Below are 21148 nucleotides of genomic sequence, written 5' to 3' on the forward strand. Positions count from 1 at the left end.
AAAAATTTGCACATACTAAATTTATTATTAAAAAAAACAAAAAAAGGATGTTATAAATAAAATATGTAACAAGTTGTTATAAATACATTTATTCTAAATATTAAATATTATATATAACCTATAAAAAGTATTTTTATTAAATATATTTAAAAATATATTTAAAATATGCTTAAATTTTATATTATACTGAAATGAAAAAAATTAAATATAATTTTAAAAATAAAAATTTTTCCTTATTTTAATATAATTTTCTATTTTAAAAGAAAGTTCAAAAATTTTAACAGTTTGTTATAGCATAAAAGCATAAACCTATGGAATAGTTAATGGCAATTATCCTTACATATTTTATGTTTGTTATCGGTAATAAAGAAAACTATAATAAATTATACCATTTTTACTCTTTGATCAACAAGAATGATTCATTGATAATTGACGTAGCTGTCGTAGCATAATCGTCTTATTATCTGATTATCTTATCATCGCATATGGCGTGAGTACTGGAACAGAAAAATATTCTAAAAAAGAATAAATAGTGTAACTGGTAATAAATGTGTTTTTTGCCTATTTTTTGACTTATTTAATTAAAAATATTTTGTTTTGGGTAAAATTAATTTATACTTTTTTGGATACGATAGAATTATTAAGTTTTTATATGTAAAGTCAAGAATGCCTTCTGGCCTTTAAGTAAACTTGTAGAACAGTTAAAAATGTGCCTACAGAAGAATCTTCAAAAGCTTTTTTAAGAAATAAAACTTGGTTGTTTATAACTCATAAATTACTGCACCACCAACCTGGCACACATTCCAGACGTACGTCCCATTTATTTTCTGATGCCGGCCAAAGTTCCATTAATGCCATAATTCTGCCCAGAATATACATTAAGATTTACGCTAAGTACCTATACAATATTTAGACATAGTAGCATTATCAATATTTTGTATCATTATTTTAGGTTAAAAATTCATAAAAACAGAGTTCTATGAAATACCTACCAATTTCTTTTATCATTTCGTTTCTAACTAATTCACAAATTATGATTGGTTAAAATAGTTACAATAGTTACACAAATGAATGGCGTATGGCGTATTAATCTATTAAGATCAGATTCTTTGGATGACATCTTTGAATAATACCTTCCTAGTTTAAGGACCATTCCTTTCATTAATTTATCAAAAATGCACGATGCTTTCAATGTTTTTTTAGCGTTAGATAAAGTACCCTATAAAATAGAATCGATTTTCGCTTGTGGTTTGTTTAATGCTTTTCTTTGTTGTTAAAGTTTATAAGTTGAACCGAATGCTTACTTTTAAGATAAAAATCCAGGTCAAAAGTTATTTACGGGAACCGCTTCAGGCGCCTTGTATGTTTACGAAGTTAATGAGCCCATAGGTACGTTCTATTTTATTATTTTTCAGCCAAACTTGAAATTGAAAGGAGATTTACTTTCCTCTATATAATAGAGGATGAAGAGGTGAAAGTAGACTTAAAGGAAACTAAGAATTTTTTCAAAAAGCCCATTGAACAATTGGATATTATTAAAGATATTGAAGTGTTGATATCGCTTTCTGGTATTTTATTATAATTAATATTATATTATTTAATCGAAATTACATTATTATTATTCATTAATTAACCACCATTTATGTTTAAAACTTTACAAGATGGATACGTGAATATCTATGATCTGCAAACCTTTGAGTTACAAAGGCAATTAACAAAAACACGTGGTGCAAATATATTTGCTATTGATACCAATGTAGAAATTAGCGAAGATAATGAAGGGATTCCAATGATAGCAGTTGGTGTAAGAAAAAAATTGCTTGTTTTTACATGGCGAGATACAGAATTCATTTGTACTCAGGTGAGTAAACCTTCTTTCTCTTTTTGACTTATCTATAATTAACTTGTCTCTCTATTACAACTCCTAAACTATAACATTCAGGAACTTTCAATTCCAGATAGAATTAAAACAATGGTTTGGGTTAATGGTGATAAAGTTTGTCTTGGGTTAACGAATGAATACGTCTTGATAGACGTTAATTCCGGTGTGATGACTGAGCTGTTTGCTTCACATAATACACCTGGAGGTGCTTCATTTGCATATATGGGAATGTCAATTGGTGCTAAGGCCAACAAGCCGTTAGTGACAAAATTACCTCAAGGTGAAATTCTTCTGGTTAAAGATAGTGGGTATCATATTTTTTATTGATATCGAGAAATATTATTAGTTTTTTTGTGATCTTTAGCTATAAATTGACATTTAATTTTGAGTATGAACATTTACTAAAATAGATATGAGCATTTTCACTGGACTTGATGGAATTACTACTCGGAAAACAGGAATTGACTGGACAGGAACTCCAGAAGAAATAGGTGCGAAATTAAAACGTAAATTGTTGTATCCATATTATTAAGCGCTCACTCTTCTTATAATTAAAGGATGTTCTTATCCGTATCTTATTGCGATATTACCGAAACATGTGGAAGTCAGAAACATTGTAACTCAGAAGTTGGTCCAGACTTTTGACCTTCCTCAAGCACGATTAATTAACCAAGGAAAATATTTGTATGTTGCTAGTATTAGTAATGTTTGGAGATTTATTCCTTTGAATTTCGAAAAACAGGTATAAGAAATGGAGACTACTTTAGATTATAAATTATTTTATTAGTCAACATAAATTCAATACTTTGTTTAACATGACATATAGGAGAGAAGTCATTGATTGGTTGAGATTTGAATGATGTACGCAGCCACACGGGGGGATGGTTATGTTAAACAAAGTATTGGAGTATGTTCGTTATTGTGTTTAATCTTTTTTAATTTATACTCATAAGATCGATCAATTGGTTGAACAAAATGAATTTGATGAAGCTTTAAGTTTAGCTAAAATTGAACCTACTTTGCTTAAAGATAAGGTAATTATATCTAAATGATTGTGATGTTATTATAATGATTAAACTAATGTCATTTGTCATTTATATAGGACGCAAAAATTCGAGAGACACGTAGACTTTACGCACATTATCTTTTCCATCAGAATAAGTTTGATGATGCTATTACAATTTTTCAAGAATTAGACGTGGACCCTAAAGAAGTTATTGCATTGTATCCCCCATCGATATCAGGAGCTCTCCACAAGCCTGTACAACGTCCGAAAGTTTTAAAACCTTCAGATGAAATAGTTGATGATGAAATTAATAATGATCAAGAAGAAAAATCTTCGGAGGATGAGATAGAAACCGAAAATTTGGAAATTCTTGGTATTCATTTAAAAAGATATTTTTTAAAATTTTCTTATTTCAGTATTTTAACTACTTAAATCATTTAGAGGGGAAGCTGTTGGAAGAAGCGGTTCAAACATTAATAAAATTTTTGACTGATCGGCGTCATAGAATATCTAAAATTCTAATTCAGCAGCCTCATAAAACTAACGAACCAACACCGCCAGCTTCGCCTTCGCACCGAACTAATTTAGTAAATGGGAATTTGAGTGGTACTTTGGAGCTTGCAGAATTGGTGGACACCACTCTTTTAAAATCTTATATGGTCATTAATGATGCATTGGTTGGTCCACTTCTTCGGGTACATAATTATTGTAATGTTGAGGAAGTAGAAGGACTGTTATTAGAGCGCAAAGTATGTATATATATGAAAAATTAGTGTTATTTTATTCGAGTAATAATAGATAACTTGATTATTTAGAAATACAGAGAATTAAAAGACTTGTATCATGGAAAAGGCTTACATCGCAAATCTCTGGAACTTTTAAAAAAGTTAGTTATTGTTTTAAAGCACTTAATGTGTTATAATATTACTCATACAACTAAATTTTTTTTAGACTTGGACAATCTTCAGAAGGCTTAATGAAAGGGACCTTTCAGACCGGGTATTATCTTCAAAAGCTTGGACCAGAAAATTTTGATTTAATTTTAGAATTTGCAACATGGGTGTTGCAAACCAATCCTGATGAAGGGATGGAAGTGAGTTTGTCCTTTTTTTTTTATAAAATTTACTAAGAAATAAATTTACTAATTATTGACTATTTAGATATTTATTGGTGATCATCCAGAGGTTGATAATCTTCCGAGGAATAAAGTATTAGAATATCTTGAGGGATTTTCATACGATTTATGCATAAAATATTTAGAACATATCATTTATGTACTTAAAGATCCGACTCCAGACTTTCACAATAAATTGATATTTAAATACCTGGCCAATGTTCAAAAATTAGAATCGCAAAAATCAGAATCGAATTCAGAAGAAGTAGGAGGTAATTAATTAAAAATTTCTTTCTAATATTTCATTAAGTTTAAATATATGTAACGTTTCTTTTTTTTTATTCTATATTAGAGGAAATCGAAGATACAAATAAAAGATTATTGAAATTTTTGGATGAATCAATGCATTATAAAGCAGAAAAAATATTAGGCCGTTTACGTTTAGATGGTACACCATTTTGTAATATTTGTGTCATTAAACTAAAAGAATTCAAACTAAATCAAACATTTTTATGCACTACTTAGACTTTTATGAAGCTCGTGCGATTCTTCTTAGTCGTCTCGGCCAACATGACCAGGCTTTAAATATTTATGTGCACAAGTTAAAGAACGAAAAGTTGGCAGAAGAGTATATATAGAACTTAATACTCATATTTTTTAAAAAAGAACCATTTATCGTTATCTAAATATATTTATTTATGTGTAATAGATATTGTGTGAAGAATTACATTGAAACTGACGATCCTACGAAAAACGTATTCATATCGTTACTGAAAGTATATCTACGACCAAGTAATGGCGAAAAATTAATGTTAGAACCAGCAATACGATTGTTATCGCGGCATGGTTCATTTGTTAGTGCTTCTGATGTAAGTTAACTTTCCTAATAATTCATTATTATATGGAATTTTATGATTGTAAACTTTGTCATTATATAGGCTTTGAATATGCTTCCTCTCACAACTAAAGTATCGGAATTGTATCAATTTGTCGAAAAATATATCAGGGAGAACAATAAGAATAGGAATATGAATATGATTATTAAGAATTTATTGAAAGCTGATCAACGCCAGGTAAATAAATCTATGCAAACTAGCGAAATATACCAAATTTCTGGTCCCAAACCAATATTTAGATTAGTCTGCTAATAGCTTAAATATTCCGCATATCAGATGACTAATGCTGGCCAACTCTTATTAGGCATTATAAAATTGGCCAATAAATTAAATTATACCAATTGTGAGATACAAAATTAATTACGTTTTGATATAAAAATCTAGGTTGAAGAACAATTAATGTTTTATCGATCTCGGAGAGTTAAAATCGATGAAGATAAGATGTGTCCACAATGTACGCGTCGTATTGGGCAAAGGTATGCGGTTTTGTCTGCTATTATAATCATCATCTTGTTACATCTAACCATTATGATTACTAAATTTATTTTTTAGTGTATTTGCCGTTTTTCCTAACGGTGTTGTTGTTCATTACCATTGTAAAGAAAAGGTATAATTAATACATGATTCTACATTTAGACTTCCAATTCTAATTTCTAATTTATAAATTCATTTTTCCGTAGTATTCACAATCGAATGACACGTCAATATTATAGCTTCATTCGAGTTGAGTATGATCCTTATAACTGTTAGACAATTCAAATCTAGCACGGGATTACTTTCATTTTAATATCATTTTATCATTTTATAATATTATTTATTTTTGTGGACTACAATTTGATTTCTTAACGTTGGATTATATGATCAAACCATTTTGCATATCATGAAACTCTGCAATATAGAAATTTATTTACATTCGTTTTCGCCTTATTTGTAAGTGGAATATCATAATTTATTAGACATTTTTGATTTTTTTTAACAGAAATATCGATTATTTGTAATTAATTTATAGTTCATTTTATTTATATGCATATTAAAAAAGAATTTCTTTACAATATCAAATTAATGCGTCACAAATAATAGAAAAAAAATACAAAGTTCCTACATATCTGCTTAAAAGATAAAACTCTATAAAAACTCTTAAATTTGAAATTATAGGTTCTCTATATATATAATAAAAAATTAAATGCTTTCAGATTACTAAATAATCGTCATTTTGTTTTTAGTGTAATAAAAATGTTTTTTTAATGATTTCTACACATATATATATATATATATAATGAAAAATAAATAATTAATCCTGCTACAACTAACAAATACATTAATCCGAGATGCATCTATTATAAAGATTATTTTGTGAAGACCATAAATAATATCATGAATATTAAATTAGTGTCATTTTCGGCTAAAAGTTCAATCTGAATTATTGCTACTAGAAGAGCTATTCTTTTCGTTATCAGCTTCTTCACCCTCATCATCTTGTCCAAGCTCAAATTTCTTTTTACTAGCTTTACCGGTTTTACCATGTGAGGTAAATGGTGTTGTTAAATCGCTTTCTTCAAGTCTATAAATATGTATAATGTTTAATTGGTATAAAAATAAAAATATATTAAATAACATAAATATCGATAAAGAAGATACTTACTTTCTAAACTCGTAACCTCCTTCTCCATCAAAACGAAGCAACCATTCGTGATATTTAACTAATTTGTTTAAAAGTAAATATTAAAACTATATATATCTCAACAAAAACAAAAAAAAAGGCAACATAAAAACTTGTAGTACACTCACACTATAATAAAATTAAAGCATAAAAGCACAATAATCAAAAAGTTAAATTAATTAGCAATGAATATCCAAGGAAAAATGTAACGAAATAATTAAAAAAAAAATTATTACCAATGAATGCCTATGAGATACAGTAAATAATGTAATGCCTAAAGTACGAGCATGGGTGTACATAATACCCTCAACATCAACACTTACTGCACTAGTACATTCGTCTAAAATTGCCTATTGAAAATTATAGTCAATAATTCGTAATTCGTAAATCAAGTAATATCAAAAGGAAATTTCTTACAAATTGAGGACGGTGGTAAAAAAGTCTAGCCATGGCTATTCTCTAAAGTTAAATGAAAAAGGTTAATCAAATCTCGATTAATATACAATGTTCAAATTTATTCACCTGTTTTTCCCCACCCGACAAAACATCAGCCCAATCTTGAACTGCATCCCAGCCTCCATCACGCTTCACCAAATATTCTAAATGAACGACATTAAGTAATTCCATTAATTTGCCATCATCAAACTCCTTGAAACGTGCTTGAGCTTTCGTATCTGGATAGATAACCTAATTAAAGAATATATATTCAACAAAAATAATTATGTAAAATAAACGAGAACTAATAATAATCTATTTCATACCTGATCACGGAGCGTGCCAAGCGCCAAGTACGGTTTTTGAGGTACGTAAAACAATTTTGATGCTGTTGGCTTAGTAACAACACCATCTATAAATTAGGATTTATCTTAGTTTATATTATGAATCTAAATAGAAATTTAAACAAAATAATAACATACCAAATAAGGGCCATAAATCACCAAGAATACGGAAAAGAGAACTTTTTCCCTAATTTAAAAGAAATTAATTGTACGGGACTTCTCCGATATGCTAAAGTAAAGTAATAGTTAAGAAAGTATACATACGCATCCATTAGGTCCGGAAATAAGGCAGTTCATTCCCGTTTCAACTTCGAAAGATAACTCTTTCACCTATAATTATCGAACTATAAGCAATTTGCAACGAACAAATATAGATAAAGGAATGGCATTTACCAATATGTCATTATTTGGTGTAACAATAGGAACTTTTTCAAAAATAATGACTCCATCTTTTGTTATAATTTTTCCTTTGAGATCGTTCGGTGTAACCGCTATGGTTCACAGAGAAATATGCAAATAAATTACGGATACTTGAATAATCACAAATTATAAAATCAAAGCGTTTTATTACCTCGGCTGATATTAGCTTCATTTGAGTCATTGTTTATCATTGTACGTTCATATCGCCCTTTATTAACATCCTCAAGAACATCAAAAAGTTCTGCAACACGCGACTATTTAAATAGAGAATAATTTGATTAATAAATATCTAGAATAATTGAGAAAGAGAAAAGTAGACATACAGTATATCCCGCAAATCTGGTCAAATCACGTCCAGCAAGAATTAATCTACCCACAGCTTGTGATAAATTTACAAGATAACCAGCTAAATAAAAAAAAAAGAGTTAATCTACATTACAATGTTAAAATAAATAAATCAATGTTACTTACAATTTCTTGAATAATCTTCCATAATCTTCGTTGGGTCGGAATCGAGTTTGCCCATATATTCAGTGGCTTTAAAGATAAACAGATTATATTTTATAATTTTATATTAAAACATGATGAAATATTTACTTAAACATACCATATTGCGGGTTAAATACAGGGCGTGCCAGCAAGCTAAAAAGGATTATATAATTTTGTGATTTCAAAAGTAATAAGTAATATAAAATAGTAGATAACATACTAGTACGCTGTCATAGTGGCACAATATTTAACCAATACTGAATCGAAAATTCCATTAGCGAACCGAAGTCGATATATTTTTTTCACGTGTCGCACAATCTTATCAAAACTTCCATTTACAACAGTTCGCTCTCGTTCACCACCGCCATAAAAGGCAATTTCTTCAGAGTGAGTGATAATTCTCGACTAGAAAATGAATAATAAAGTGAATATCGAAGAATCAATGAATCCTATAATCCGAAGGAAAAAAAAATTTATTATTACATGTGTGAACCTAAAATCACCTTCAAGTTTTTGTTCTATAGCGGTAACTGTATAAAATTCGGAGAGAAGGAATTTAGTCACAAAAAAAAATTTCTAAAAAAAAATGGAAATACCTTACATTTTCCGAAAGGTGGTGAAATTGCACGTAAAAGAGCACCGGAAGTAAGGAAGTACACGATCATATAAATCGGAGCTAAATAATAAGAAACAAAATAGAATGAATACATAATTTAACTGAAAGAATATAGCTCATTAATTAGATTACCTTCTCGACCACTAAAACGCGTTACACGTATACGTTTTGGAATTTATATGAATAATTTGTCATTTTTTCTTTCTTTCTTTTTTTTTTTTTAACAAAAACATGGATAAAAAATGAATTGAAAATTATAGTTCATACATGGCTTCACCCAGTTTATATGCAAACAAAACTATGTCTACTAGGGGCTTGGTAATATCCGAATATAAATGACTTAGATTTTCTGCGAATTTATCAATGTCCTAATCAAAAGAAGGAAGCTTAACCATCTTGCAGGTTTTTAATATGATAAACCGAAAGTAATCGAGTTTATACCTGTGTCAGCAATTGATCCGAATTCTGGATTCGGTTATCGATATTCGATATTTTGTAGAAAGTAATATCTTTTAAATATTGTTCGTGAGCATACTGTAAGAAAAGAAAAGTTTATTTTAATTTAAATCGTAAAAATTAAATAACAAATAAATTTACCCTTGTAAGCCTAGTTCGGAACGCTAAAGACAACGCGCTTATAGTAAGTTTCAATGAATTATTCACTATACTCATTGGCCACTATTATAATTAACATAATTGACTATATAAATAGAAATAATAGACGCGTGAAAAATAAAAAAAAAAGTTAACAAAGTGAAATACCATCATAAATCCAAATTCCACAACGGCTCGAGCGATAAAAGTTTTCCGATCGCGAGATACAATCGCTTTAACAACATGTCTGTATAAATTTTAGAACCGAGTACTGTGAGTGCGACTAAAACAAAAAACTAATACAACATCACTTAATGACACACCCGTTAAATCCAGAAAACCTATAAAATGTAGCAAATAAATAAAAATTATAATTAATTATGAAGATAAATAATTTATTAGTCATTCTTATAAGTTCATTGCATATTATTAGGTGACAATTTTTGTCAATATAACTGACAAAATAAATTTTAATAGTTATACACGCTTTTTTTTATTGATAGATTGCTAATCTGATATTTACCATATATCAAGCCATGTGCGAGCTATTAATACCATAGCTAAGCTTATAAGCAGAGCGGCTTCCTTACTGGCGACTCCTAATAAAAGTCGAATATATAAAAAATGAACGCGGAAATTGCTGAAAAGACAAAGGTTAGAACAACAACTTACCTGGTATACAAATTGGCAATAATTTTTTGATCTGCGCTAAGAAACGCGCGTCTACACCGATTCTTTTTTGTTTTCTATTTCTGTTATCTTGGCCTTCTGCAGCACGCGCTGCGGCACGTTCGGACTGTTTCTTTTTCTCTTGTTCGACATATTGCTTGATTAAATATACAGCCGCAACACTAATAATAAGTACAGCCGATCGCTTCTTTGAAGAAATTAATGATTTGGGAGATATTTCGGCAAATGAAGACATATTCTGCCCCATTATGGCCGTTTATAGAAACGTAAAAAAGAATACTCAAACGTCGGTTTAAAAATCAAACAAACCACCGAGATTTTTTTTTTAAAAAAAAAATATTAAAAAATTTGTGAAACATAGTATTACGTCAGCTGTATTTATGATGAATAAGGAACTTCACTCAAATTTCCTTATTAAATTTTTTTACAAACCAATATAGGAATAGTTTAAAGGAGAAATTTTATTTGATTTATATTAACTTTTTTTTTATTATAATATGTTACTAAGCTACCTCTCACAAAAATCATATTCAAAAATAACTAGCATTCTCGTCCATTTCAATAGCAGACCATCTTTGAAAAAGTGTTCGCAAATCAATCGTGTCATTGCCTTCGTCAACAATGATACCACTATCTGCAAGTAACCCTGGTTCAAAATTCAAATCTAAATTTACGAATTTGAACACAACAGAGGAATGTTCTCCGTCAAGTATTACCATGTCGAACCTAGAGAAATTTTATATTAGTCTTTAATCACTATAACAATCATTATAACGTCATTATTATTATTAAAATTATTACCTAGTAATATATTGTCCTATATTCACTGTTACCTCTAACATTGGATATCCTGTCGACAAATCTTTCTCGACAGAGTAATTGATGTCATCTATATAATTTTTCCAGATTTCGATTTCCGTTGGATCGTGGCCATCTTTTTTTAAGCCAATTAATATTTTATTTTTTTCGAGAGTTACGTAACAATCGGGTTCCGAAAAAATTGCCAATCCAGGACCAAATGAAATTGAAGTAATTGCAAGTTCCATAGGGAATACCGATGAATTTTGAGATGGCGTAAAATTAGGTTTAGAAACAGGAGTTTCCGGAACTGATTCAGGTTCTAAGTATTATCGATAAAAAAAAAAATGTTGCATAAATATCTACTAAACCTATATTTGCCTGATATTTGTGCTCTGTCTATACCTAAATATCGAGATGAAAATAATGTCTCGAATACAATATAATCAAGGTAGTAAATGGAAAATATGAAGAATAGCACCTTTCTTTGACGATGATGAAGCTCTTCTACCACGTTTAGGTGTTCCTGTGGTAGAACCTCTGCGTGATACCCGAGTTTTTTCAGCACGATTTTCATCTTCATCTGTATGTGAAATTGCATCTTCGTTAAATGAAAGTAACCTATTAGGTTTTTTTCCTGGCTTTGCAGGTGAAGAATGTGCAGTAGCCTTTCCGGCAGAAATCGATGATTTCCTTGATTTAGAAGGTTGAACGACTGGTATGGAATTATTAGGCTCAGTATCATCATCTGGGCTTTCTTCGATTATGATTTTTCCTTGTTTCCACTTTACTCCACATGCGTTACAGAGAGTTCCTAAATAATAATGTTGTTATGTTTTAACACGTGTAAAATTTTAAGTGTTATGATAAATCATTAAGATTTACCTGGCCCTTTAGGTCCTCTTCTCCACATTGGAGTATATCTTGCACCACAGTACATACAATTTTTCTTTTCAGAGCTCGGTTCTACAGTACCAGTTGGATCAAGAACGGATCTCGATTTTTTTGACGTGTTTGTAGAAGACTTTGTTTTTTTACTAGCTAGATAAAAAAAAAATACGATTAATAAATTTAAAATTCCATAAATTATATTACCACCATGTCGAAATAAATAAATTCATACTATCATTTTTAGAAGTATTTTTTGTTTTTCTGACTTTTTTGGCAACTGTCTTAAAAAGAAATATAGTTTTTTTTAAAAATATAAAAATATTAATTTCTGAATAAAATAAATTTCCCCTTTTAAAAATATTATGAGAAATAAAATTACTTACAGATGCTGTCCTTTTTTGTCCTGGAGCTTTTCGTTTTCCTCTTTTCCTTCCAACTGTAATATCGATATCCACGTCTATCTCTGAATCATCAGTTTTTTTTTCAATATCAATTACTTCGTCTACTGTTTTACTTTCATTAACGTGTATCGTTGTTGTCCATGTTTTTTGATATTTCTTAAAGATTAAAAAGATATATTTAATTAAAATTATGAAAATCCTCGATAGTAAATTAAATTTTTCTTTCAATATACCTTTATTTTTTCCCTATTAAAGTCACGAGGAACGCGCATTTGTAAGTAACGTTCTTTACATTTACGTTTAAGCTTGAAATATAACAAATTTTTTTTTTAGATTACTTCGGATTAATAGGATGCAATACGATTAAGATTAACAACGTACCTTTTCATCCATTAAACGTTCGACCGTATCTTCATCATTTACAGTTCTATATAACGCGTTCCATATCTCTTCAGTTACCGATTTTATGCTAATTTCCCATTCTTCTGGGTTATCACGAGATCTTTTCACGTCATTTTCATCAGATGGCGAAACATAACTTGCAATAACCTATTATATATCTTATTAATAAATTAATAATACTAAATAAAATTAAGTTTTCCCATTTACCTCGTAAAAATTATCATCGCCTTCTGGATTACGCTCAATAATAGCATCTTTGGGAAACAAAAATCTAGTTTTTCGATCTTCCTTAAACGTTAAAATTACCTCGCATCTCACTGCATGTTCATATGCAGTAGATGCGGGAATTTCTGCAGGTTGATTCCATATTTTAAACTTGTTAAGTGCTGCATAATGAGCAGATTCAGTAGCTACTAACATTCTCTGCGAGGACAATGAGTTAACCGTTTGTCTTTTCTGTAAAGGAAGTTCAACTTCCACATGATTTTCTAAAGATGGACTAAGTTGTTGGAAAACATTACGTTTTTGTGAAGATGTCGTTGTTTGTCGTTCTGGTGACGATAGCGATTGAATCTCCCGATTTTGCTCAGTTAACGAATCTGATTGTATCATTTGATTTTGCTCATTAGGTAATGAAGTTGGTTGCTGCTGTTCGGAAGATGGTTGAACTGGACGATGTTTCTCCGAAGTCTGATCTTGTGAAAGTAAGAATTGTCCCGATTGATATTGTTGCGATTGTGTAGTCTTCGATAAAATTGAATGAGAATTAGGACGTTGATGCAACACAGGTGCAGCAAGAGGTTGAGATGAAGTGTTGGATTGTGATGCTAACAGATAACTTAGATGATTAATTAAAGCATTTTTCTGTTCTTGCGATAAGTTAGGTGCTGTCTCAGGCTGAGATAATTGTTTTTGTATTGCTAATATCTGTGCTGGATTGTAGGTTTGAAGTAACGTTTGCATAACACTTGTCAATTGAGGCGAGAATCTAACAGAATTATTTGAAGACGATGATGAAGAACTGATTGTTGGGCTCGTTCTAGGTTGTTGTGAAGATAAACGCGGTATAGGCATTCGCTGCTGAACTTGAGGATGAGATATCACTTGTGTTAATTGAGGTACCTGAGATACTTGTGATTGTGGTTGTGGTCGTGGTTGTATTGCAGGTTGTTTATATACACGAGAAGATGATTGAGGGGACGACTGTAAATTTGTCATGATTGGAGCGGGAGCTAAAGGTCTTATTGTGGGATATGATGTTTGACCAAACGTTGGTTGTGCTTGTGGTGTGTGATGTACAGTTGTAAAAGCTAGTTGTTGAGGTTGTTGTTGAAAAAATTGATGAGTTTGTTGTTGATTCTGTTGTTGAGTTTGTGAATGAACTTGTTGAGAAAATGAATGTGACGCGTCTTGCGTTTGATTTTGATCAAGGAGAATTTGCTGACTAACGAATAAAAGTTCATAAATTTGAGTATCCAAATATAAAAATGGACCTATAGATAAAGTACAAGTTCCAAGAAGACCTGTATATGGAATTGGGAGGGAATTTTCAGGTAAATCTGGACGAAAAAAGATTTTATTTTGAACGGAATATTTTGTAAAAGAAGCTTTTAAATTATTTTCTCGAGAGAATCGTAAAGCAGGTAGTAATATACCACTATCAATAATCAGATAAGTGTAAGTAAACTTTGAATAACTTCAAAATAAGGAGTTTTATAAAGATCTAAAATATATATATACCTATCTCTAACGTTGAGAAAGCCATTCTGATCATCTTTTTCATCGTCAGGTTTAACTGCTGTTACAGGGAAATCGGTTGTAAACTTTCTTTTGACGCTCATTTTAATTTAGAACTTTTACGCGATTCGACTGATGAATGCGAAAATTGGTAAAGAAAGTAAGAACGAAATCGTTGATCGTGAAAAGTAAGAGTACACTCCATACCAGGTGACCGGAACGATTATATAATTTTTGTTAGAAGTATACAGTTTAAATTCTCAAAGTTATCAAAGATAATAAATAAAATGAAGATCAATACTAAATAAATATAAACTATACAAATACAAATACTTGAAATTCTTTCCCCTCAAAAATAAAACTTTTGTATACATCCTCAAAAAATACAAAGTAAATCAACTTTTACTTTTTTACGCGATTATAGGTAATCAAATCAATTAATTTAGAAAATAATGGCTAGATTTGCAAATATGACTTTTTTATTTAAAAAGAAATCCAAAGTGACACTACGGAAAAGCGAATTAAGAAATAATTTCATTTTCATTTTGTTTTTTTATCCGAGATATGAAATTGTCCTTTTTTTTTGTGTTAATTGGTACAATTATGGTTAATCACATTTTCGAAAATCAATATATATTGATTCCAGGGCATTAAAAAAGGTTGACTTTACATAATGTATATGTATATATATATATATATATATATATATATATATAAGATTTTATAAAAGTATTTTTAGATTTATTGTATATAATAAAAGTGATTTAATTTTTACATCATAATTTTTTGTTTCAAAAACCAACTACATAATGAGGAGTCTAACCTAATTAGGTTAAATGATAATTACTTAAATCTATTGAATAATTTATCAATGATAATTTTCATAACCAATGATTTTATCATCAAACGTAAAAAATATCTTGAGATGTTCAGTGGGAAAAATGAGCAATGGGCGCAGTTTACTCACTATAGTACTCGGAGTTCAAGAAAATGATCATGCCCGATTTTTTATTATTGATATCAGTTATATATCTGCGGATAGATTCGTGAATTTTGATTGGCTATTCCAATCGCTAATCGCCACGATTTGATGACGTATACATGATTTTGGGCAGTGCACAAAGAGATTTGTGGAAACAATGATCTGATGGAACCATACGATCAACTAGAAGCAGTATACAAATCTGCTGGTTCTTGTTTTCTCTCAACTCTACAATGTCCTTGCCACCCTATACCAAAAACTAACATTTAGACTTTTAACTTTATAAACTACTTCTCTCACTATTAGTTAGTTTTAAAGCATTTTTTTAAATTTTCTTCCTCCAGTACTTTACCGGTAAGAGTCTGGTAAGTATTTATTCTTTATTATTATGCAAGGTATTTTCATTGTGTTTTCTTTACAATAACGAGATGTTAGCACCTACTACTTTTTCAAGCTGAATAAAACGAAGAAATGGACCAATACCCAAGTCGTGAGTTATATTTTTTATTATTTATTTAAAAAACAAAAGAAACAAATAGTAATAATCTGACACTAGATGCTGATTTCTTATATAGTCGCTTCGTCTCGTCGTAACTCTGCCGATTCTTCCGTTTCTACTGAGACTGTGTCATCGCAAACAACGCCAATATCTACTACACCACCAACTCCTAGTGAGTTTGATACACATATCACAGCACTTCAGTCAGTTACAACAGCTCTTGTTTCAGACCAAGCTTCAAGAACACAATCAGCTGATGGCAGTGCTAGTTCAAGTCATAGAGAATCAAAAAGACATGGTGCTAAACCTCCTCGTCAACTTCAATGTTATAATTGCGGTATAAAAAATACACCACTCTGGCGTCGAACACCAGATAGAATGCATTCACTTTGTAATGCATGTGGGTTATATTTTAAACAGTATCATGTTCATAGACCTTTACATATTATACATAAAACTAGAACAACGTCAGCAAAATCTTATCCTTATATCTTACCCGCATCAAAAGAAGACGATGATGAAGATGAGGATACTGAAGATGATACTGATGTTGTTATGGAAGATTATTCTGACCAGTCATCCTCGGAACAACCATTAGGGCAGGAATCAAATGGTGAAGAGGTAGCACCAGAATTAGGATCCATCGATTCACCGACAAGAACACCAACACCTACCCGTTCAATATCAGCGGTTTCTGAAAATACGTATATGCGTCCGACTGTAACGCAGACATCCACACCCGTTGCATCGCCAACCATAAGACCTGCAAATATGCCATCAACAGCCTTACCAAATACATCTTCCTTACCACCTCCATCTTTACATCCTTCAACTATACCACCTGCACCATCTACCACGATAGCACCATCAACGATATCATCAACGATGGCTGATATACAAATTCAATGTGCTAATTGTGGCCAAACACAAACACCCTTATGGCGAAAGAATGATAAAGGACAACCATTGTGTAATGCTTGTGGATTGTATGCTAAATTGCATAATAGAGACCGTCCTATCGCTATGCGTAAGTCAAAAATTCAACGTCGTCGTCGCGATTGGAACAAATATGGCCATATTGAAGATGGTCATAATACTGAAGATTCTATTGATGGCATAAATTCATTGAACGGAAGTCCGATGTCTTCAAATAAATCTATTACATATCACACTATTCTTCCTAATCAACGACCTATAATGCCAATGATTATGTCGCCAAGTCATATTGCACCTGCTCTTTTAACTTTGGCTACAGCTGCTACTTGTCAACGAGAACAAATTCTGATGGAAGAACGCCGTCAACAACAACAACAGATGCAGGTAGATACAACGGATGAACATAAAGATCAAAATCCTGTTCTTTCTGCTTTCCTTACGCCACAATTTGATAATAACGATGAATCCAAGTTCAAATCTTTCGTAGATCAAATGTCTAGAAAGGAGAAGGAAGATGCTTTGAGAATATTTGAAAGACGATGTGAAATTTTGAAAGAAGCTTTGGGAGATCCATAATAGGCTTTAATCAGTATCTCAAATTTCTTATTACGTTTGTCAAAGTATTCCGGAGCTTTGTTGATTGAGTGTTAATAACAGGTGCAAATAAATATATATGTTTTACAATTTGAAGTCAAATGAACATTATATACTGATTATTTTAGTTATTTTTACTTTATCGATTCATTTTCATGTTCCATTAAATAAAGGAACACATCTCATTATTCAGGTTATTGTTATGGACTATCTTGAAAAACTTTATTGATAGAAAATTTTAAGATATTGTTTACATCAATTATATATTATTTCCTTTTTATCCCCGATTTTTTTAAAAAAAGTTTGTTGTCTTATCTTCGTGAATAAAAAGAAATATCAACTTTTTATATGTATTGTTACGTACATTTTCTGAATTTAGTTTCATTACTACATTTTTTTTATTCATCCCATCTTTTATTTCTTACTTTTTGTAGTGGCAATTTGTGATCATTATCAATATTTAGCCTGGTGTTTTTCAAAAATGAGAAACAAATTGTTACTAACAATAATTCATTTCTTTTCTTTTTGGTTAAGAAATAAAATATTTAGCTAGAAGTTCCCTTTTTTAGTTTGAAACTTAATTTATTTATTTTATTTTATTTTTCTTTTTTTTTTACATCAGTAACAATATTAATTATTTTTTATTTGAGAGAGAGGATGATGTTTTTTTTATTAGTAAAAAATTTACTCATTAAGTAGGTTTAGATAGTAAATTTTGATGTATTTTGAATTAGTCTGTATCGTTATATATATATATATACATTTATAAATTTTTTTAGTAAATATTTTGAATTTTTATAAGAGAAAGTTTTTTTTTTTAATTCAATAGCTTTTTATTATATTTATTATTATTTTTTTTTTACTTCATTTTTTCTAGAGAATTGTTTTTTTTTAAAAAAAAAATTTAAATAATAGTTTCGTTATGACATATTTATAATTATCTAATATAATTTTTGATAAATTCCGGTAAAAATTAAAAAAAATTAGTAAAATATTTAAGCATAAAATTTATGATTTTTGATCAAAATTTTTTCTGCGGATTTCTCATCTATTTCAAAATTAAAATTATCTAAATTATCTATGTTATCTATGAAAAATATGATTGTCATACGACTCCAATCATTCCGGCAAAATAGTCAAATAATAATGAATACTTCTTTTGCATTAAATTGTTTCATAATATGCAGTGGTCCATGCCAATTGTTACAGATCGTTGTTGAAAGTGAAACAATTTAATGGTTCGGAGGTAGATCAGTTCCATTTTATTTTATTTTATTATAGACATATTGGTGTTATTAATAATATACGCTTTCTAGATAATTCCTAGCTTCGAAATCGAAAAAGTTATCATGATTATCGTTGGCCGTTGAGGCGTTAAAGATCATTTTAGGAGACAAGGAAGAATCAATAAAGACAATTACAGATAAAGATAATCAAACTGCATCATGTGATTTAATATTATGTTCTCACTAATTTCGATTTAATATACTTTATTTATTAAAATAAGTATTGTTATTCAGAAAATAGATAGCCAAAAGTATTTTTATTCTTTGTTTTCTTGGCTGAATTTAATACTGACACTATTCACACAATGTCGTTCATCAGCAGGTGTATGTTTCCAACCTTCACCCTAAATAAATAAATCATTTACTTTTTCAATATAACCAAAACTAGCAATAACATTTTTTATGAATAAATAAATAAATACCTTGAAAACGTGACCTAAGTGACCACCACATGCAGCACATGTAATTTCTGTTCTTTTCATTCCTAATGAATTGTCTTCTTTACTATTTACTGCACCTAATTTATCAAGAAAAATAAACAATTTGAACAATATTAAAGTTATGAATGATGAAAATTAATTTTACCGGGAATGGATTCAAAAAATGCAGGCCAACCACAACCTGAATCGAATTTGGTGTCAGAAACGTAAAGTGGTGTATCACACGCAGCGCAGTTATAAATTCCTGTTGTTTTGTTATACTTTATTAATAAAAGAAATTGAATCGTTATATATATATATATATCACTATTATTACCTTTTCCTTTAAATTTATTGTATTCACCAGAACCTGGTGGTTCGGTTCCTTTTTGTCGAATTATACGAAATTGTTCTGGTGATAAAATCACACGCCATTCATCTTCTGAACGTTCTTTTGACATTTTTCTATCTGACAAATTACTAGAATGATGGAATTGTGATAATGGAATTAAATTACGATGAACAAAAATATTTCTTTGAACCGATAATGATAGAATTTTAAAACGGTTAAGTAACATTTGAAATGAATTTATTTATTATATAACGTAAAATGAGATTTTCATTTTATAAATACATTTAAACATAATAGGTTAATTTGTATGCTATTGTAATGACAGAATTTTTAATTCTTATTCAACGTATATGATTACTATATTCGGTAATTATTTTCTCCTTCATGTTTGATTACAAATTTGCAAATATTCGTCGTATGGTTTTTCTCAACAGTCAATATCACATAGTGATAAGATTGAATTCAGAAAAGACAAGGAATATACAACGCTCTTAAGCTTTTATGCTCAACTAAGCCGAACTAACCAAGAGGAAAGCTCAAAGCTCAAGTACATTAAAAGTTCAAGCTTTAGTAGTTGGTTCGTTGACTGGAAATATACACCACTACTTATACTGTGTGCTTCCTTATGTGTCAATCGATAAATTACCTACTCTCTAGCATCTAATGTCAAAACAATAGGAAGAGAGGTGAATCTATCCATCAAACCAATATGGCAAAATTTTTGTTTGAATTTGTTATTTATAAATAATTTAAACAATTATGGGATTTTTAAACTTTGTAAACTTACAGCAATCACGTGATTTATACTATTACTCTACTCTATCAAGGAATTTAATATACTTGCACTATTACACACATTTTGGTCTTTAACTCCATTAGTATGAAGTAAATCCAACATCATTTCTGCTTTTTTTCGTTTTCCGAATAGTTGACTTTCTCTTTTTGCAGAAGCTAAATAATGTGCTGCTTTAAGGTGATGTCTTTCCTCAGCAGCTCTAATCCACCCCATAGAACTCTCTAATCTCATATATTGAATCGCTACTCCAAATAACGTTGCCGTAATTACAAATGCTGCGAAATAAGGGTTAGACATAAATCTTTCTGTTTTAGAAAACTCACCCTTATACGTATCATCATATTCTTTCCATTCTCGATAATAAGCATGATTAGAAAATCGACTTCTATTAGATACATTGGATGAAGTAGCGGCGGTTATAACTGTGGGTGAATCCCATCCAACTCCAAATCTAAGGTACATTTCTTTTTTATGTTTATTATTTAAAATCTCGTATGCTTTCACTATTTTTCGAAATCGTTCCGGTGATTTATCACAGTTTTTATCTGGATGATATATTTTAACCAATTCATAATATCTGCTTTTTATTTCTTCATCGGACGCTGTTTTTGGTAACGCGAAAATATCAAATGGTGTTGGTGAAGGTATTGTTGCCCAATCTTTAAGTTTGTCGTTAGTTGTAACATAACGACGATCATGTTTCTTACTGCTTGAAATGCTTGAAATTGAATAGACTCTTGTTAGAATCACATTTTCATTATAAATGATACATTTTGTAAAAAATAGTCTCGGAATTGGTAAAACTTTGTAAGGCATCTTTTTTCTCTTCTAAACTTGTGTTTGGGTTTTAAAAAACTTGAATATTCGTGAGCATTAGTAATAAATTTTCAGCTCGCCGATTACAAATAG

General features: G+C 29.9%; 6 protein-coding genes across 6 annotated transcripts; 2 read left to right on the forward strand and 4 right to left on the reverse strand.

The window, feature by feature from the left end:
- Positions 1-1175: 1175 nt before the first annotated feature.
- OCT59_025047 (uncharacterized protein) lies at positions 1176-5611 on the forward strand (the record flags this gene model as incomplete). Its single annotated transcript, XM_025318631.2, has 20 exons — positions 1176-1248; positions 1324-1389; positions 1461-1568; positions 1662-1861; positions 1943-2186; positions 2293-2373; positions 2440-2624; positions 2836-2916; positions 2985-3261; positions 3330-3637; positions 3704-3774; positions 3840-3981; positions 4049-4274; positions 4355-4450; positions 4528-4630; positions 4712-4871; positions 4941-5075; positions 5283-5374; positions 5451-5505; positions 5579-5611. 20 exons carry the CDS (start codon positions 1176-1178, stop codon positions 5609-5611), a joined length of 2736 nt encoding a protein of 911 aa, XP_025175601.1.
- A 281-nt stretch (positions 5612-5892) lies between these two features.
- Positions 5893-10393, reverse strand: OCT59_025048 (uncharacterized protein; the record flags this gene model as incomplete). Its single annotated transcript, XM_066135831.1, has 24 exons — positions 5893-6459; positions 6541-6598; positions 6863-6908; positions 6976-7017; positions 7081-7245; positions 7320-7405; positions 7476-7524; positions 7602-7667; positions 7731-7828; positions 7909-8011; positions 8081-8163; positions 8229-8294; positions 8365-8399; positions 8467-8651; positions 8730-8776; positions 8848-8922; positions 8995-9005; positions 9130-9230; positions 9304-9396; positions 9460-9540; positions 9625-9703; positions 9780-9797; positions 9980-10055; positions 10129-10393. The coding sequence occupies 24 exons, from the start codon at positions 10391-10393 to the stop codon at positions 6309-6311; spliced, it is 2079 nt and encodes a 692-aa protein (XP_065991828.1). The 3' UTR covers positions 5893-6308.
- A 196-nt stretch (positions 10394-10589) lies between these two features.
- OCT59_025049 (uncharacterized protein) lies at positions 10590-14674 on the reverse strand. Its single transcript, XM_066135837.1, has 11 exons — positions 14583-14674; positions 14379-14507; positions 12846-14295; positions 12618-12785; positions 12470-12541; positions 12219-12392; positions 12068-12116; positions 11830-11985; positions 11426-11758; positions 10948-11266; positions 10590-10872 (listed from the first exon to the last, which is right to left on the reverse strand). The coding sequence occupies exons 2-11, from the start codon at positions 14477-14479 to the stop codon at positions 10677-10679; spliced, it is 3018 nt and encodes a 1005-aa protein (XP_065991829.1). The 5' UTR covers positions 14480-14507; positions 14583-14674; the 3' UTR covers positions 10590-10676.
- Positions 14675-15539: 865 nt separating this feature from the next.
- On the forward strand, positions 15540-18184 carry OCT59_025050 (uncharacterized protein). Its single transcript, XM_066135843.1, has 3 exons — positions 15540-15722; positions 15793-15847; positions 15933-18184. The coding sequence occupies exons 2-3, from the start codon at positions 15829-15831 to the stop codon at positions 17366-17368; spliced, it is 1455 nt and encodes a 484-aa protein (XP_065991830.1). The 5' UTR covers positions 15540-15722; positions 15793-15828; the 3' UTR covers positions 17369-18184.
- A 443-nt stretch (positions 18185-18627) lies between these two features.
- OCT59_025051 (Peptide methionine sulfoxide reductase B5) lies at positions 18628-20135 on the reverse strand. The gene is made up of 4 exons (XM_025318634.2): positions 19429-20135; positions 19258-19356; positions 19095-19189; positions 18628-19016 (listed from the first exon to the last, which is right to left on the reverse strand). Exons 1-4 carry the CDS (start codon positions 19667-19669, stop codon positions 18930-18932), a joined length of 522 nt encoding a protein of 173 aa, XP_025175606.2. The 5' UTR covers positions 19670-20135; the 3' UTR covers positions 18628-18929.
- A 122-nt stretch (positions 20136-20257) lies between these two features.
- Positions 20258-21055, reverse strand: OCT59_025052 (uncharacterized protein; the record flags this gene model as incomplete). Its single annotated transcript, XM_025333089.2, has 1 exon — positions 20258-21055. The coding sequence occupies one exon, from the start codon at positions 21053-21055 to the stop codon at positions 20258-20260; it is 798 nt and encodes a 265-aa protein (XP_025175607.2).
- Positions 21056-21148: the final 93 nt, after the last annotated feature.

This window comes from Rhizophagus irregularis, chromosome 5, assembly GCF_026210795.1.
Source record: "Rhizophagus irregularis chromosome 5, complete sequence".
NCBI lineage: Eukaryota > Fungi > Glomeromycota > Glomeromycetes > Glomerales > Glomeraceae > Rhizophagus > Rhizophagus irregularis.

Bases quoted from the DNA above. Each gene is read 5' to 3' on its own strand.
- OCT59_025051 (XM_025318634.2), bottom strand. From the start codon at position 19,669: ATGTTACTTAACCGTTTTAAAATTCTATCATTATCGGTTCAAAGAAAT. The intron at 19,190-19,257 runs GTAAAATTAATT...TTGATAAATTAG, and splicing joins ATTTTTTGAATCCATTCCCG to GTGCAGTAAATAGTAAAGAA. The intron at 19,017-19,094 runs GTATTTATTTAT...TTATTTATTTAG, and splicing joins ACTTAGGTCACGTTTTCAAG to GGTGAAGGTTGGAAACATAC.
- OCT59_025049 (XM_066135837.1), bottom strand. From the start codon at position 14,479: ATGAGCGTCAAAAGAAAGTTTACAACCGATTTCCCTGTAACAGCAGTT. The intron at 14,296-14,378 runs GTATATATATAT...GATTATTGATAG, and splicing joins TTTCTCAACGTTAGAGATAG to TGGTATATTACTACCTGCTT. The intron at 11,759-11,829 runs GTAAATCTTAAT...ATTATTATTTAG, and splicing joins AAGAGGACCTAAAGGGCCAG to GAACTCTCTGTAACGCATGT.